This window comes from Cervus elaphus, chromosome X, assembly GCF_910594005.1.
Source record: "Cervus elaphus chromosome X, mCerEla1.1, whole genome shotgun sequence".
In the NCBI taxonomy this organism is placed as follows: Eukaryota; Metazoa; Chordata; class Mammalia; order Artiodactyla; family Cervidae; genus Cervus; species Cervus elaphus.
In genome coordinates this window covers 24893035-24910072 of record NC_057848.1, presented here as the reverse complement: position 1 = coordinate 24910072, position 17038 = coordinate 24893035, and the positions used below count along the sequence as shown (strand labels likewise).

General features: G+C 37.4%; 1 protein-coding gene across 2 annotated transcripts in view; it reads left to right on the top strand.

Moving 5' to 3' along the window:
* The window catches only part of VAMP7 (vesicle associated membrane protein 7), a 76897-nt gene extending 63410 nt beyond the window's left edge, over nt 1-13487 (top strand). Inside the window, exons 7-8 of one of the 2 annotated variants that reach the window (XM_043896244.1) lie at nt 7679-7771; nt 11573-13487. In XM_043896244.1, the coding sequence (XP_043752179.1) occupies nt 7679-7771; nt 11573-11641 (162 nt within the window). In that variant the 3' untranslated portion in view covers nt 11642-13487. Of the gene's footprint in view, nt 1-3524; nt 4684-7678; nt 7772-11572 lie in introns of those variants that run through there. The other variant, XM_043896243.1, reaches the window with a different exon arrangement.
* The last annotated feature ends 3551 nt before the right edge of the window (nt 13488-17038 follow it).

Sequence of the window (17038 nt, the reverse complement as noted above, 5' to 3'; positions counted from 1 at the left end):
TCAGTTATGATGTTGTAGATTTTTTATAGGTACACTTTATCAGACGAGAGAAGTTCTTTCAGTTCCTCATTTGAAAGTTTTATTCATGAATTTTATCAAATATTTTTTCTCTACTTACTGAGAGAATTATATAGTTTTTCTCTTTTATTCAGTTAATATTATTGAACTTAACTTACTAAATTAATATTTATTTCTGAATGTTAAACCAGCCTTGCATTCCTGCAAGGTCATGATCCATTATCCTTTTTATATAATATCTTACTGGATTTGCCATTGACCTATTCAGGAATTTTGCCTTTGTTCATGAGGGATGTTGGTATGTCATTTACTTTTATTTGGGTGCTTTGGTATCAGAGATATGCTGGCCCCAACAAACAGGTTGAAAAGTGTTACCTGCATCTCTCTGTCCTCCAAAAGAGTTTTTGTGCTAGTACTATTGAAATTATCTATTCCTTAGTTATTTGGAAGAATTCAAATGTGAGGCAGTCCCAGCCTGGAGTTTTCTGTGTGGGAAGATTTAAAATCTACCATGTTACTATTTGTTTCCTGTTTGTACCATCTATTCTTTCTTCTCCTCACCTTCTCTTTCTGTTGTTTTATTTGTTTAAGCAGTTGATTATCTTTTAAAGAGATTTAAATAGTTTTAAAAAAACATCATTTCTGTTTACCCATGTAGTTAATATTTCTGGTAACTCTCTTCATTCTTTTCTGTAGGTCCAGATTTCCGTCTGGTGATATTTTCTTTCTGCTTGTAGGACATCTTTCAAAATTTCTTGCATTGTAGGTCTGCTAATAATGAATTCTTTCAGTATTTGTATATCTGAAGTCTTTCATTTCCTTTTTTTAAAAGGTATTTTCACAGAACAGAATTTTGCATTAATTTTTTCATTCAATATTTTAAGGATATTTCATTGCTGTCTTTTATGTTGTTTCTGGCAAAAATTCCACTGATGCTTTCACATATATAATGTGTCTTTTTTCCCCTCTGGGTCCTTTTAACATTTTTCTATCATTGGTTTTAAGATATTTGATTATAATATACTTTAGTTTTCTTCATGTTTCTTTAGCTTTTGGTTTGTTGAAGTGTGAGTTTGTAGTTTTTAATCAAATTATGAAAATAGTCAGCTATTATTTCTTTGAATATTTTTCTGTCTTTCTTTCCTTCTAGTAGTCTCACTATATGTACATTAAACTATTTGAAGGTCCCACAGCTCACTGATGCTCTGTTCATTATCTTTTGGTCTTTTTTCTTTCTGTGTTTCATTTAGGATAGTTTCTGTTACTATGTCTTTGAGTTTACTTGTCTTTTTCTTCTGCAGTTTATAATCTGTTACTCCCATTTTATGTATTTTTTGTCTCTACAAGGATCTTTTTTATGTTATCTCTTTAAACATTTGCAAGCTTTCCTTTATGTTCTTGAATATATAAAGTGTGCTTATAATTGAAATGTTTATTCCACTTACATGTAATGTAAATATTGGGAGAGTTGGGTTTAAGTGAGCTATGTTGTGCTTTGGTTTCTATTTGCTTCGTCTTCTTTGTTCCTCTTTTTTATTTTTTTTATTCAAGTATTTAAAAAATAGTTTCATTTTATCACCTCTTGATTTTTTAACAGCTTTTTAAATTTCTTTATTTATAAATAAACCACAGACCATACAGTTGACCCATTTAAAGTATACAGTTCAGTGGGCTTCGGCATATTATATTTTTCTAATTTTGAAATATATATAATAAATTTCCCATTTTAACTATTTTAGTGTATAATTCAGTGACATTAATTACATTTACAGTGTTGCACAACCATCATAGCTATCAATGTACAAAACTTTGTCATTGTTCCAAACAGAAATTCTGCAACTGTTAACCAATTACTTCCCATTCTTACTCTCCTCAGCCCCTGATAACCTCTTATCTACTTTTTGTCTCTATGAATTTCCTTTTCTAGGCACCTATAATTGGAATCCTATAGTTGTTTGTCCTTTTGTGCCTTGCTTATTTCACTTAGCATCATATTTTCAAGTTTCATTCGTATTGTTGCATGTATCAGAATTTAATTTCTTTTTATGCCTGAATAATATTCCATCATATGGATATACCACTTTTTTTTAAATCCATTCATCTGTTGATTGACCATTGAGTTATTTCCATCTTTGGGCTCTTGTGAATAATGCTTCTATGAACACTGGCATTACAAATATTCATTCAAGTCCCTGCTTTCAGTTACTTTGGGTATTTCTGGGGGAGTGGAATTGTTGGATCATATGGTAATCCTGTATTTAGCTTTTTGAGGGACTATCAAACATTTTTTTCTTAAGTGCTGCACCATTTTATAGTCGCACTATCAATGTACAAGGATACAAGTTTTTCCACATCTTCACCAACACTTGTTATTTTCCATATTTTTGTTATAGCCATGCTCATTGGTATGAAGTGGTATCATTGTGGTTTTGATTTTCATTTCCCTAATGACTAATGGGGCTTCCCCTGGTGGCTCAACAGTAAAGAATCCACCTGAAATGCAGGAGACACAGGTTTGATCCCTGGGTTGGGAAGATCCCTTGGAGAAGGAAGTGGCAACCCACTCTAGTATTCTTGCCTGGGAAATCCCATGGACAGAGGAGCCTGGCAGGCTAAAGTTCATGGGGACGGAGTCAGACAGGATTTGGCAACTGAAACAACAACAATGACTAGTGATGTTAATCATCTTGCCATGTGCTTTTTGTTTTTGTATCGTCACTAAGTCGTGTCTGACTCTTTGAGACCCCATGGACTGCATCATGCCAGGCTTCCCTGTCCTTCACTATCTCCCAGAGTTTGCTCAAACTCATGTCCGTTGGGTCCGTGATGCCATCCAACCATATTATCCTCTGTCACCCCCCTTCTCCTTTTGCCTTCAACCTTTCCTAGCATCAGAGTCTCTTTCATTGAGTTGGCTCTTTGCATCAGGTAGCCAAAGTATTGGAGCTTCAGCTTCAGCATCAGTCTTTCCAATGAATATTCAGGACTGATTTCCTTTAGGATGGACTGATTTGATCTCCTTGCAGTCCAAGGCACTCTCAAGAGTCTTCTCCATACCACAATTTGAAAGCATTAGTTCTTTGGCAATCAGCCTTCTTTATGGTTCAACTCTCACACCCATACCTGACTACTGGAAAAACCATAGCTTTGACTATACGGTCCGTTGTTGGCAAAGTGATGTCACTGCTTCTTAATATGCTGTCTAGATTTGTCATAGCTTTCCTTCCAAGGAGCAGGTCTCTTTTAAGTTCATGGCTGCAGTCACCATCTGCAATGATTTTAGAGCCCAAGAAAATAAAATCTATCACTGTTTCCACCTTTTCCCCTTCTAGTAGGTTGGTGCAAAAGTATTTATGGTTTTACATTGTTGCACTTTGCTGTTTGATACTGAATACATTCTTAAGTAAATGTGGTTATGTTATACATCATTTTAATGCACACTTATTTCTTTGTTTTTTTTTTGGCTAATGACTTATTACTTGCTATTTATTTTATATTTATTTTAGTCTAGGGAAATGATGTTGAACAAAAAGCAAATTCGAGCAATTTTCTTATTCGAGTTCAAAGTGAGTCATAAAGCAGCGGTGACAACTCACAGCATCAACAATGCATTTGGCCCAGGAACTGCTAATGAACATACAATGCAGTGGTGGTTCAAGAAGTTTTGCAGAGACAAGAGCCTTGAGGATGAGGAGCACAGTGGCTGGCTATCAGAAGTTGACAATGACTGATTGAGAGCATTGTTGAAGCTGATGCTCTTAAAACACCACAAGAGGTTGCCCAAGAACTCAGCATCAACCATTTTATGGTCATTTGGCATTTGAGGCAAATTGGAAAGGTGAAAAAGTTTGATAAGTAGGTGCCTCATGAACTGCCCATAAATAAAAAAAAATCATTGTTTTGAAGTGTCGTCTTCTCTTATTCTGTACTACAACAATGAACCACTTCTTGATTGGATTGTGACATGCAATGAAAAGTGGATTTATACAACAACTGGTGATGGACATCTCAGTGGTTGGACTGAGAATAAGCTCCAAAGCACTTCCCAAAGCCAAACTTGCACCCAAAAAAAAAAAAAAAAAAAGGTCTTGGTTACTGTTTGGTGGTCTACTGCCTGTCTGATCCACTACAGGTTTCTGAATCCCAAGAAAACCATTACATCTGAGAAGTATGCTCAGCAAATCGATGAGATGCACTAAAATTGGCAACTCTTGCACACGGCATTGGTCAACAGGATGGCCTGGTTCTTCTTCATGACAATGCCCAACCACACGCCACACAATCAGTGTTTCAAAAATTGAATCAACTGGGTTACGAAGCGTTGCCTCATCAGTCATATTCAACACCTGACCTCTCATCAACTGACTACCAGTTCTTCAAACATCTTGACAACTTTTTGCAGGGAAAATGCTTCCACAACCAGCAGGAGGTAGAAAATACTTCCCAAGAATTCAGTGAATCCCAAAGCACAGATTTTTATGCCACGGGAATAAAGAAGCTTATTTCACATGGCAAAAATGTGTTGATTGTAACGGTTCCTATTTTGATTAATAAAAATGTGTTTAAGCCTAGTTATAATGATTTAAAATTCACAATCTGAAACTGCAGTTACTTTTTCACCAGGCTAATATTTGCCATGAAGTGATGGGACCAGATGCCATGATCTTAGGTTTTGGAATGTTGAGTTTTAAGCCAGCCTTTTCACTCTCCTCTTTCACCCTCATCAAGAGGCTCTTTAGTTCCTCTTCCCTTTCTGCTATTAGAATCATCTACATATCTGAGGTCATTGATATTTCCCCCAGCAGTTTTGATTCCAGCTTGTGATTCATTTAGCCTGACATTTTGCATGATGTGCTCTGCATACAAGTTAAAGAAGCAGGGTGACAATATATGACCTTCACATACTTCTTTCCCAATTTGAATACTGGAGTGGATAGCCATTCCCTTCTCCAGGGGATCTTCCTAACTCCAGTGATCTTCCTGGGTCACTGCATTGCAGGCAGATTCTTTACCATCTGAACCACCAGGGAAGCTATGTGCTTATTGGCTATTGGTGTATCTTCTTTGGAGAAATTAGTCAAGTCCTTTGCCCAATTTTAGGGCATCATCAGCTGCTAATGAAATCATCAACATGGAGTGGATAGGCCATAGGCTTGCCAGCTTGCCCTTGTCATTTTCACAGGGTTTTTTTTTTTTTTCTTTTTTAATATATTCTTGTTCTTTTCTATTTATACCCACCCCTACCTGTCTCCATGGAAAGCTTTGGTAAGATGTAACAATTGTTCTGTTTAGTTGAACTGGTTTTAAGTAGGTGACTTATTAGTGTTCAGATATTAACCTGAGGCTTGTGGAGAAATCTTCAATCCGTTGAATCACTTAACCTATATTAGTTTTATTGCTCACTGGTGGTGGTGTAGTCACTAAGTTGTATCCGACTCTGTGACCCCGTGGTCTGTAGCCTGCCAGGCTCCTCTGTCTGTGGGACTGTCCACACAAGAATACTAGAGTGGGTTGCCGTTTCCTCCTCTAGGGGATCTTCCTGACCCAGGGATCAAACCTATGTCTCTTGTGTATCCTGCATTGCAGGCAGATACTTTCCTGACTGAGCCATCAGGGAAGCTCATTGCTCACTGTTACTACTTCTTCATATTATCTTCCTCCTCCTTGAATTCTTTATTGTGACTTTGTGAGTAATTCTAAAGAGTTTAGGCAACTGAGAAGTTCACCAACTATAAACAGTTTAGAGGCCACAGTCCCTAAACAGCCCTCAATTCTGACACCAAGTGCAGGTTTGTTAATTCCCCAAACCACTCTCAGGTTTGATAACTCACTAGAAGGGCTTTGTGAAAACTATTATTCCTACAGTTATGGTTTTTTACAGGCAAATGTTACAGATTAAGCTCAACCAAGAGCAGAAGCACATTGGGGTGGAGTTCAGGGGAGTTACCAAACCCAGAGTTTCTGTTGTTCTCTCCCTGTGGGCTTGTTACTCTCCCAGCATAGATGTGTGGTGACATTGTCAACAGAAAATTAATCTGTTGATCAAAGAAATTGAAAATTTTATTTGAGCCAAATTTGAGGATTATAACCTGGGAACAGCATCTCAGAAAGTTCTGAGAACTGTTCCACCCATTGGAAGTCAAGGCACAGTTCTATAAGTTTTTTTGAGACAGGGCTGGACATTAAATGACGTATTATTGACAGTTTACACAATCCAGATTGTGGCCGCTTACAAGATGTTATCTTTAAGTTGTCTTGTTGGTGCTGGTAGAATGTTGGTCTTTATGGTTGAGCAGGTATTTTGCTGATGGAGAAGATTTGGTTGATGCCTAATGCAGATATACAATGCACAGTGAGGGAAGGGAAGAAGTCAAAGGATTGAGAAAATGTTTTATGTTTAAATTTTTCCTATCTTGCCATCAAATAAATTTATTTCACAACACATGCAGGGTATTGTACAACATGGAAGCTTGCCCAGGCTTCATTGCTCAGTTTCGTTGTTGTTTTTTATTGAAGCATAATTTATTTATATACAGTGTTATGCTAGTTTCTGGTATATAGCAAAGTGATTCAGTTATACGTATATGTATATATACATGTGTTCTTTTCCATATCCTTTTCCATTGCGGTTTAATTATTGAATATTGAATATAGTTCCCTGTGCTACAGTAGGACTTTGTTGTTTAATTTTTCATTGCAATTTCATTACATAAGCATGATCGACTTACGATTGCCTACTTGCTTAATCTCAGTCTCCAGTCTAAGCTCCTCTAGGTCTGACCTAAACCCCTATCCTAAATCATATAGTTGGTCTTCCTGGAGTGACTAGTCCCTGCACTGAGCTAGTTACTATTTGGCGGGCCCATGGCTCCCAAGCAAGAAAAGGTTGTCTATCAGGAGCTGAGGGCAAAGGTCAGATCCCTTTTCAGGCAAGGTTAAATTCTTTACAATACAGTTGGTAGGCATTTGGGTTGTTTCCAGTTTTGAAATGAAACAAATAATGCAGTTGGAAGCATTTCTATATATGTCTTTAGCTGAACTTGTACATACCTCTCTGTTGGGTATATATCTAGGAGTGGAACTTCTGAATTATTAGTGATTATTGTTTGTTAGAAACTGCATTTGCCCTGGTGGGAATGGTTCGGTATATATTGAGAAATTGATGCTGCAAAAGAAAATGGATAACTGAAGGAGTGAAGTTCTTTGGGTTTGGTCCCTGATATGAGTAAATACATATCTTCCTGTGGGAATTAAACAGTTCTTATGCTTCACAATAGCAGGATTAAACGGGGCAGAATAGGCAAATGTGTTTCCAGCCAACTGGCTCATAAAGAAACTTTCTTATTGGAAGCATAAAGAGAAAAAGGCTTTTCTGCTAGTAGGGAGAACTACTTCTAGTGGTCATTGTTACATGCACTGCTACAGTGCAGAAGAAAAAGGAGGGAACCCTTCACAATGGGCTTACTGCTTACCATATATATGGCAGAGTCCTGCTTTGGGAAACTAGAGATTACAAGTGGCCAGTCTACATGTGAAGAGAGGGAAGGTGTAAAGAACATTGGAACAGAATTATTGAAAGTAAAAGTTTTGTAGGTATTATTGCAAATCCGTCATGTAGTCATTGCCAGGGATCAAACAATTCATGCTTTTTTTTTCCTAGTCTGTCACCTTCAAAACAACCAGCAGAAATCTTGCCCGAGCCATGTGCATGAAGAATCTCAAGCTCACTATCATCATCATCATCATATCAGTTGTAAGTTTTGTCCTTTAGTGATTTTATCTTTCAGTCTCTAAGAAATTAGGTGTTGGAATTCCTTCTCAATGATTAGCACTCTGAAATGAGCTACGCATAACTTTTAACAGTGAAATGTATGACTAGGCATTTACTTTCCTCTGAAGTTACTATGATATTCCTGGTTATTTCATGGTTTTCTCACTATTGAAATGGGATTCTTTTCAAATTACATTTTCTAGTTGAGTCCATATTCTCTATTTTCTAGTTAATTCTATTATCTATTTGTTTCTGTTTTTTCTTTTCTAATTCCTCTTTTTGTTTCTGGCAACCTTGTATAAGTTTTTTTTTTAATTTTTTTTATTAGTTGGAGGCTAATTACTTCACAACATTTCAGTGGGTTTTGTCATACATTGATACGAATCAGCCATAGAGTTACACGTATTCCCCATCCCGATCCCCCCTCCCACCTCCCTCTCCACCCGATTCCTCTGGGTCTTCCCAGTGCACCAGGTATCAGTTGTAATAGTTTGTCAGTTGATTCTCTGTGTGCTGTAGATCAGGAGTCAGCAAATGTTCTGTGAGGTCCAGGCTTTGCAGGTCACATACTGTCTGTGTCACATATTCTTTTTTTTTTTTTTTAAATGTTGAAAATTATAAAAACCATTCTTAGCTCACGTGAAGGCTATAGTTTACTGACTCGTGCTGTAGGTTAATTATCTCAGGTTAATTAATTAGATTAGTGCTGTCTGTTAATAATCTTGACCTTATCACATATTTACTAGCAGTGTTGAATAATTACAGTATCACTGAGAATTTTTATTTAGTTCCTGGTTTTAATTGGAATGCTTCTAATATTTATGAGTGATATTTACTATGAATTCGTATTAGACTTTCATTGTGAAGTGAAAGAACCTTTTATTTCTAGAGTACTAAAAGTTTTTGTTTTTAATCAGGAATAGGCATTTCAGTTTAAGAAATGATATTTCTCCACCCAGTGAATTGATAATAAAACTACATTTACTATTAATATATTGAATGACATTAATGAAAGCAGTAATAATTAACTTTTCTTTAATTTCTGGAATAAGTACTAAGAAGTACTTTTTAATGCATGGTGAGTTCCATTTCCTAGTATTTACTTACTATAATGCAATAGTTCTCTTGTGCGTAAATATAGTCTATATGCTGTTCTCCTTTTGGAACTCTAATACAAACAGATACTGGATCACTTTGAACTATCCTGCATGTTTGGTAGCCTTTTTAATATGTTTAAGCTCCTTTCTTGTATCACATTCTGGATGAATCATTCAGCTAACTCTTCCAGCCCTGTTCATTCTGCTATCTAGGTCTTCATTTAAAAAATTAATTGATTAATTTTAAATTCCATATATATGTGTTAGTATGCTGTATTTTTGTAAGTGAAGTGAAAGTCACTCAGTTGTGTCCAACTCTTTGCAACCCCATGGACTATACAGTCCATGGAATTCTCCAGGCCATAATACTGGAGTGGGTAGCCTTCCCCTTCTCCAGGGAATTTTTCCAACCCAGGGATCAAACCCAGGTCTCCCACATTGCAGGTGGATTCTTTACCAACTGAGCCACAAGGGAAGCCATGTTTTAAATTTCTAGGGATGCTTATTATATTTTAACATTTTTTCATGGAACTTTTATACTTGTTAACAGATATTCTCTCTTCTTGAATTTTTTGAATATATATTAAAAGATATATCACAGGGAATTAGTTTATGCAATGGCAGGAACTGGCTAGGCAAGTCCAAAATCCACAGAGCAGGCTGTTGTGAAGGTGCTCAGTTGGGTCCGACTGTGACCCCATGGACGGTAGCCTGCCAGGCTCCTCTGTCCATGGGATTTTCCAGGCAAGAATACTGGGGTGGGTTGCCATTTCCTTCTGCAAGGGATCTTCCCAGCCCATGGGTTCAACCCAGGTCTCCTGCACTGCAGGCAGACTCTTTGCCTTCTGAGCCACCAGAGAAGCCCAGTTACTTAAAGTCAAGTGATTATGAGCTTGAATCACATCTACAGAATACAGCAACACCTAGATTAGTGTGTGTTTGGGTAACAGTACATTGTAGCCTCCCGAAGTTGACATACAAAATAGACTTCACAGAAATGTAGTTAGTTATGTTTATGTGTAATAGGTATATTTAAAAATTTTATTTATAATATAGTAAGTGTTGATAGTTGTGTGTGTGTGTGTGAGTTAATCAGCCGTGTCCAAGTCTTTGTGACCCCATGGACTGTAGCCCACCAGGTTCCTCTGTCCATGGAATTCTCCAGGCAAGAATACTGCAGTGGATTGCCATTCTCTTCTCCAGGGGTTGGTAGTTATAAACCCCTCTAAACAGGAGCTCTCTGGAGTCTTCATTTTTAAGAGGGTAAAGAAGTCCTGAACCAAAAGCTCCAGAGCTGCTGCTTGAAGGAGTTTGGGAGGAACGGTTTCCTTTGGGGGTAGTTGGTGTCTGGGCAAAGCAGCATTTCCTCCTCATCCTCTTGTCATTTACAGAGGCTCAAAGGTAACTCTGAGCAGGTATCTCTGACTCAACTCCCATTCTCCTTGACCTCTATTGAAGGTCTTTCCGCCTTAGACAGCTGGACCTGCCTAACCGAGAAGGGCAGCCCTAGATCTATTCATGTTATCCTAGAAATTGTGCTATCGCCTTGCGTGTCTTCTTGTTCAGGATCCATGGTATCCAAGGCTGGCACATTCTTGGCTTCTCAGCTTAGCTTCCTCTTCCTTCCGTGATCTAGGAATTTAGGTTGAGTTATAAAAGTAGATAGTTGTTACATTCAGATTATTTTAATCGATTACTGATTATTTTTGTTGATTACTTGTTACATTTGGAGGACTTTGCCACCTCTTTGACAAAAAGTGCTATCACCTCAAGTATTGCACTTCAGCTTTAAAAATCCTTATATTTTAGCTGTGGCAGATGTCAACTTTATATCAAGTTGGAATATCTGTGTGTGTGAATGTAATATGAGCACTTTACTGTATTCATTAATAACCATAATTTTCCCCAACATTTGTAGAGAAAAAAAAATCCATATTTTTTTCTAAGCATGTAAGTAATGAAATCAGTTACTTAAAGATCTTAGAAGGTTATAATTTAAATCAAAACAAAATGACTGACAATGCAGTGAACCTAAATTTGATAGTAAACCTATTTTTGGAATATAGTAATGTGAGCAAACATACACCATTAAAATAGCATAATTTACAATTATAATATCATAATTAAAAAGTGAATACATCTTTATAGGACTCGTATTTTTACTGTGTTACTTACAATTGAATAATTACAATTAGTGGCATCTACTGAAAGGTTCATGGCAACATTCTTGCTCATAGGTGGTATAGATATAGAGTCTACTCATGCTTTTTATTATTTTTAATCACCCTAATAATGAAAAATAAATCCATGTGCAAAATCTAAAAATGTACTTAATACAAAATCGTACCTCAAGGGAATTATGTTAATTTGTGATTCTTATGACAATGATGTTATCAGTAGAGTGGCTTATATAGTTCTTAGTCTGCTCACTTCCCAGTGAAGAGAAACAACCCCACTGCTGTTTACCAATAAAAAAAAAAAACAGTGGAATTCAAGTGGATGTGAATTATATCAGAAAAGATCATTTTAATTCTACTACTATGTTTGAAAATACTTGATTCGTGTGTTGTATTATTATACCACTGCTACTCTGATGGAACCAAAATTTGTTCATTGGTCTTGCCTTTATATATTATTTAGGAGCCTGTGATTCAAGAAAATAAAATTGCCTTCTCCCCCACCCCAGGTATTCATCTATATTATTGTGTCACCTCTCTGTGGTGGATTTACGTGGCCAAGCTGTGTGAAGAAATAAAAAAGTTATCATTAACCAAGGATATGAGAGACCAAGGAGTTAAAAGCAATCCGTGTAATTCAGGCCTTTTAATACTGAGAGATGGTGTCTGCCAGTCTCTTCAACCTGCTTCTTTCTCTCTTTTTTGAAATCTTGTTCCACGCCTCCAGATTTATCTTTGTCCTGTCAACCTGTTTATTTTATTGCACTTCAGACTGAACCATTTATTGTAGCAGTAGCCTTAAAAAAAGCATTGTGTTTCTTTGGTTTGTAAACTAGTGTCATCTACTTGCAGAAACATTTTGTTTGTAATTGCACAAAGCTATCACCAAGGTAGAAACCACCTGTCTTATGAGCTGTTGGCTAAAATTCTGGATGACCTTTATGCACACAAAAGTTGAAAAGACTGATAGTGTTGCTAACAGCTCGTCTCAATGTCTTTTGATTTTGAAGGGTTTTAGGTGCTTGAAAACAATGTTCATGGAGAATTGTTATTTGGGGAATTGTAATGCAATTGTTGGTGTTTCAAGGAACCCAAGCAGGTAAAATATTGATATTAAACAGTTTATCTCAGTCAGAAGGGGAATGTTTTGCTAGACTGTTAGAAGCACACAGAATTATCCTTGTCTGCATATTACTTTTAGGAAGAGAGTTTTGATCATTCACAAACTTCACAAAGCTTGATATCCTCTCTTTCCCTGTTGCAGTTGATTTCAGAAGATGGTGGTTTAAATATTGTTGAAGGCTAGGGTTTATTATATATTCCTTTTCTTTTGGTGGATGTTTAGGGCAATTGTATAGATAATAGAATGGGCAATAGAGGGCGTGGGTAGGCGCATTCCTCTGATTCACCAAAGAAAAAGAAGAGAACCATAGCCAACATGCTAGCATTTTCGCTTTATGAAGGGAGGTAGTGCAGGAGAACTTTCTCAGCCTGGGAAAAGCCCAGGCTGAATATAATCAACGATCAATTCCGGGGTTTGGGTTTAACTGGTGTTGAACAATAGTTTGAACATCCTTTGTGGTTTAGTAAGTTCTTTAACCTGCCTAGTTTTGAAGATTATTTTTTGTGTAACTTGAGAGTAGACAGTATGATATCTAGAAACAATGTAAAGACATTTTAGCTAACATCCATGTAACTGTAGTGTGAAAAAAAACTGGAATGTAATCATACTGCTTTGGCTACTCTGGCATCTGTTAGCTAGTGTGTACTTTTGGTGTGTATCTGAAAGGACAACATTTGCTCTGTAGATCTAATTGCATTTATTTATCAATAAAGGCCAGTAAATGGAAATTATATTACATTTGACTATTTTCCCAATGAAAGAACAAATTGGTCTATGAAACCTAGCCACCTGTTTAGCCTAGTCATGTGCCTTGAATATGTGCATATATACATATATATATATACATATATATATATATATGTCACATAATCTGGATCCTGCTACCTGTTCTTCCATCTAAACCTTTCAGTTCATGCTGATTCCTTTATTTGACATAATGTTTTCAACCCACTGGAACCCTTTTCCTTGTGATCATGTATAGTGGAAATGTTTTTTCAGTTCTCTTGATCAACACTAATGTCTTTTCATTCCATTAGCATTTTGTATTGGAAAGCGTTTGTTCCATGAAAACATTTGGCGTTCTTATTTTCAAAATGTCTTTAATTCAACAAAAAAGACTGAAAGCTCATTTCCCTTTCTTATACACACCTGAATAAAAATGATGTGCATGTTTTAGGGATAAATTCCTTAACCATCTCTTGGTCTATTTATGTATAGGAATGCTTTTTGAAGCACATACCTTATTTTAAATGATGCACAAACTGAAGACATTAATAAAAATTTAAGAGTAATACAATGAATTGCTTGTTTGAGAATTTCTTCATGGAATCTAATTTCTTCTGATGACATTTTGCCATAGTTTGCAGAACAAAAGTGTTTTACTTGTGATGAAAATACATTTAAAAATGTGACCTGGAGCCTTAAAGAGCTATAGCAATGTCTCAGGTGTATGAAATTTTCTTCAAAATCAACAGACACAAAAGTTAAAAAAAATATGTAGGCCATACTGTAACCAACAAAAAGATCATGAAATGACCACACAGCCTCTACAACCATCATCCTGAGACCATGGTTGAGACAGAACAGCAAAAGAACCCTAGGGATTGTAATCCATTTCAACTCAACTCTGACTGGTTCTGAAATAGATGACTCAAAGGAAGGCATACAAGGGTGAGAGCGAATAATTTGTTATAGCAAAACAGATTTAGGGAAAGAGAAAAAGAGATAGAATGGCAAAGATCAAATATACAAAAAGCTGGGCCATAGCAAAATAATAATGGGTCACTTGGGGCCTTTGAATCTTGGTAACTGAAGTAAAGAATGATAAAATATGTTTTAGTTTGTTGTAAGGCAACTCAGAAACAGCCCATTTAGCTTTCCCCAGGCTTCCTTGAGGCAGACACTTAGAGATGGGCTGCGGGAATGCTATTTATTTGTTGTTCAGTCGCTCAGTCATATCTGACTCTTTGCGACCCCATGGACTACAGCACGCCAGGCCTCCCTGTCCGTCACCAACTCCCAGAGTTCACTCAAACTCATGACCATTGAGTTGGTGATACCATTATTTGTTGTTATGAACAGAAAAAGAAGTGGCACAAGCTAATTATTTCTCTTTAGACTGTTGGCCATAAGGTCAAATAGTATCACACTTCGTATGTTTCTTTCAGAATAAATGGGCAGGACTTCCATCAGATAATGATTCTTCCTTGTCTAACTCTGCCTTCCCAGCCTCAAGATGGACATAGAAATTGGGTTGCTTGCCTGGGATTCTTAATGGAAATTTATATAACAACAAAAATAGCAGCCGTAGACCCTTGTGTGATATTTTACATTTGAAGCAGAACTGTTTGGACCACTCTTTCTTTTGAAAAATAATAAATAGGGTAGAGTGGTAATAATAAATGGGGCATTGTGGTGGTGGTGGTTGGCCTATGATTCAGTTTGAATTCAGTGAGGAAAACAGCCAAGACAAGGATGATGGAAATAAGGGGTTTAGTACACAGGTGTATGACAAAGTAGGAAGAGATGGTCTGGAAATGAGGTGCCAGGGGATAAGAGGAAGAGTCCTAAATATTTTCACTTAATGTACTAGTGCTGGTGAACAGTTGGAAAACCTGAAAAGCCCTATGTGTCTGCCAAAATAGGTGTGTGACAAAGACTGTGGCAAAGAAGCAATGGTCTTAGTAAACTTGATGCCAAGTGCCCTACTGTGTCCCCAGTTGGTGAGGAGGGCCAGTAGTCAAGAGGATGAGCTGGATGCAGGATGGAGGAGATGGAGACAAAGCCGGGAGATATGCCAGGTACCTTAGCATCTTCATGTCTGAGTGCCTTGACCTGCAAAGAATATTGGCCTCCACTTTCCTTCCGCTTTCCGAGTCTCACGTGAGTTCATTTCACTGGCAAAATGGAATTCTAAAAGCATATAGGGAAAGGAGTTTGAATGAAATTCCCAGCTTCTAGCCAGAACAGTGCTGCCAATCTAGCCCAGCCAAGCTCTTCCTGGATTCATTCTAAAGAATGGTTCAGCTGTTTCATCTTACGGAGAAAGACCACTTGAGAAGTTAAAGCATTCTTTTGGTCATGGTACATTGTACAAGATTATTTTGGATTTGTGTTGTTTATTAAACTGGTGGATTCGTGTTGTTTATTAAACTGTTTAATAAACTGTTTATTAAACATCTATATTCAAAATATATTGTGACTTGTTACATTTCTTCCAAAAAGAGGAATGGCTGTGAAAGAAAATTTGTATGCGTAGGTTGACACCCTGATTTACCTTTTTAAAATTCACATTCCAAGTTTGGACCAACATAAAACTAATAAAAGTCTCATGGGCTCAAGAGGAGAGGAGGTTCATACACACACACACATACACACACACACAGACATACATATTAATGGCTGATTCGTGTTGTTGTACAGCAGAAACCAACACAACCTTGTAAAGTGGTTATACTCCAATTAAAATAAAAGTATCATGCACAGAGAGAGGACATTAAATTCAGTAATACCCTTTAAAGACTTCACTTCTGGATAAGATGGAGTAACAGTATATTTACCCTCCTGCCTGAAATAACCCACTAAAGGGATCGTTTTTAAGATACTGGATTCCAGGCAATGAAGGGGTAGTGATGTTTCAAAGGGCTGAACCCAGTTATTGCCCCAGCTTATATTGAGAGAATATTCTGGTCACAATAGAATGAGAAGGAACCCAGGGTATTTGGTAGAATAGTCAGAAGAGTCTTGCATAAATCAGGCTTTCTCAGTCTTTGCACGGTGGATGTTTGGGACCAGGTGTTCTTTGAGACTGTCCTGTGCATTGTAGGATGTTCAGTAGCATCCCTAACCTCAAACCACTCAATGTCAGGAGCGCACTCTCCAATTGTGACAACCAAAAATGTCCCCAATGTTCCTGCCAAGTTGGAATAGGGGAGCAAAATCAACCTTGGCTAAGAACCACTGGCCTACAAAACTAGCTACTGTTGCTGTGCAGTCATGTCTGATTCTTTGCAACTCCATGGACTGCAGCATGTCAGCCTCCTCTGTCTTCCACCATCTCTTGGAGTTTGCTCAGATTCAAGTCCATTGAGTCATTGATTCTATCTAACCATTTCATCCTCTGTTGCCCCCTTCTCCTCCTGCCTTCAATCTTTCCCAGCATCAGGGTCTTTTCCAATTAGTTGGCTGTTCACATCAGCTGTCCAAAACATTGGAGCTTCAGCTTCAGCATCAGTTGTTCCAATGAGTATTGAGGGTTGATTTCCTGTAGGATTGACTGGTTTGATCTTCTTGCTGTCCAAGGGACTCTCAAGAGTCTTTAGCACCACAATTTGAAAGCATCAGTTCTTCGGTGAGCAAGCATCTTTTAAGTTCATGGCTGGAGTCACTGTCTGCAGTGATTCTGTAGCCCACGAATATAAAATTTGTCACTGTTTACACTTTATCCCCTTCTAGTTGCCATGAAGTGATGGGCCCAGATGCCATGATCTTAGTTTTTTGAATGTTGAGTTTCAAGCCAGCTTTTTCACTCTCCTCTTTTACTTTCATCAAGAGACTCTAGTTCTTCTTCGCTTTCTGCCATTAGAGTAGTATCATCTGCATATCTGAGGATGTTGATATTTCTCCCAGCAATCTTGATTCCAACTTGTGATTCATCCAGCCTGCTGTTTGCATGATGTACTCTGCATAGAAGTTAAATAATCAGGATGACAACATACAGCCTTGTCATATCCTTTCCCAGTACTGAACCAGTCAGTTATTCCATGTCCAATTCTAACTGTTGCTTCTTGACCCACATACAAGTTTCTCAGGAGACAGGTAAGGTGGTCTGGTGTCTCTCTAAGAATTTTGC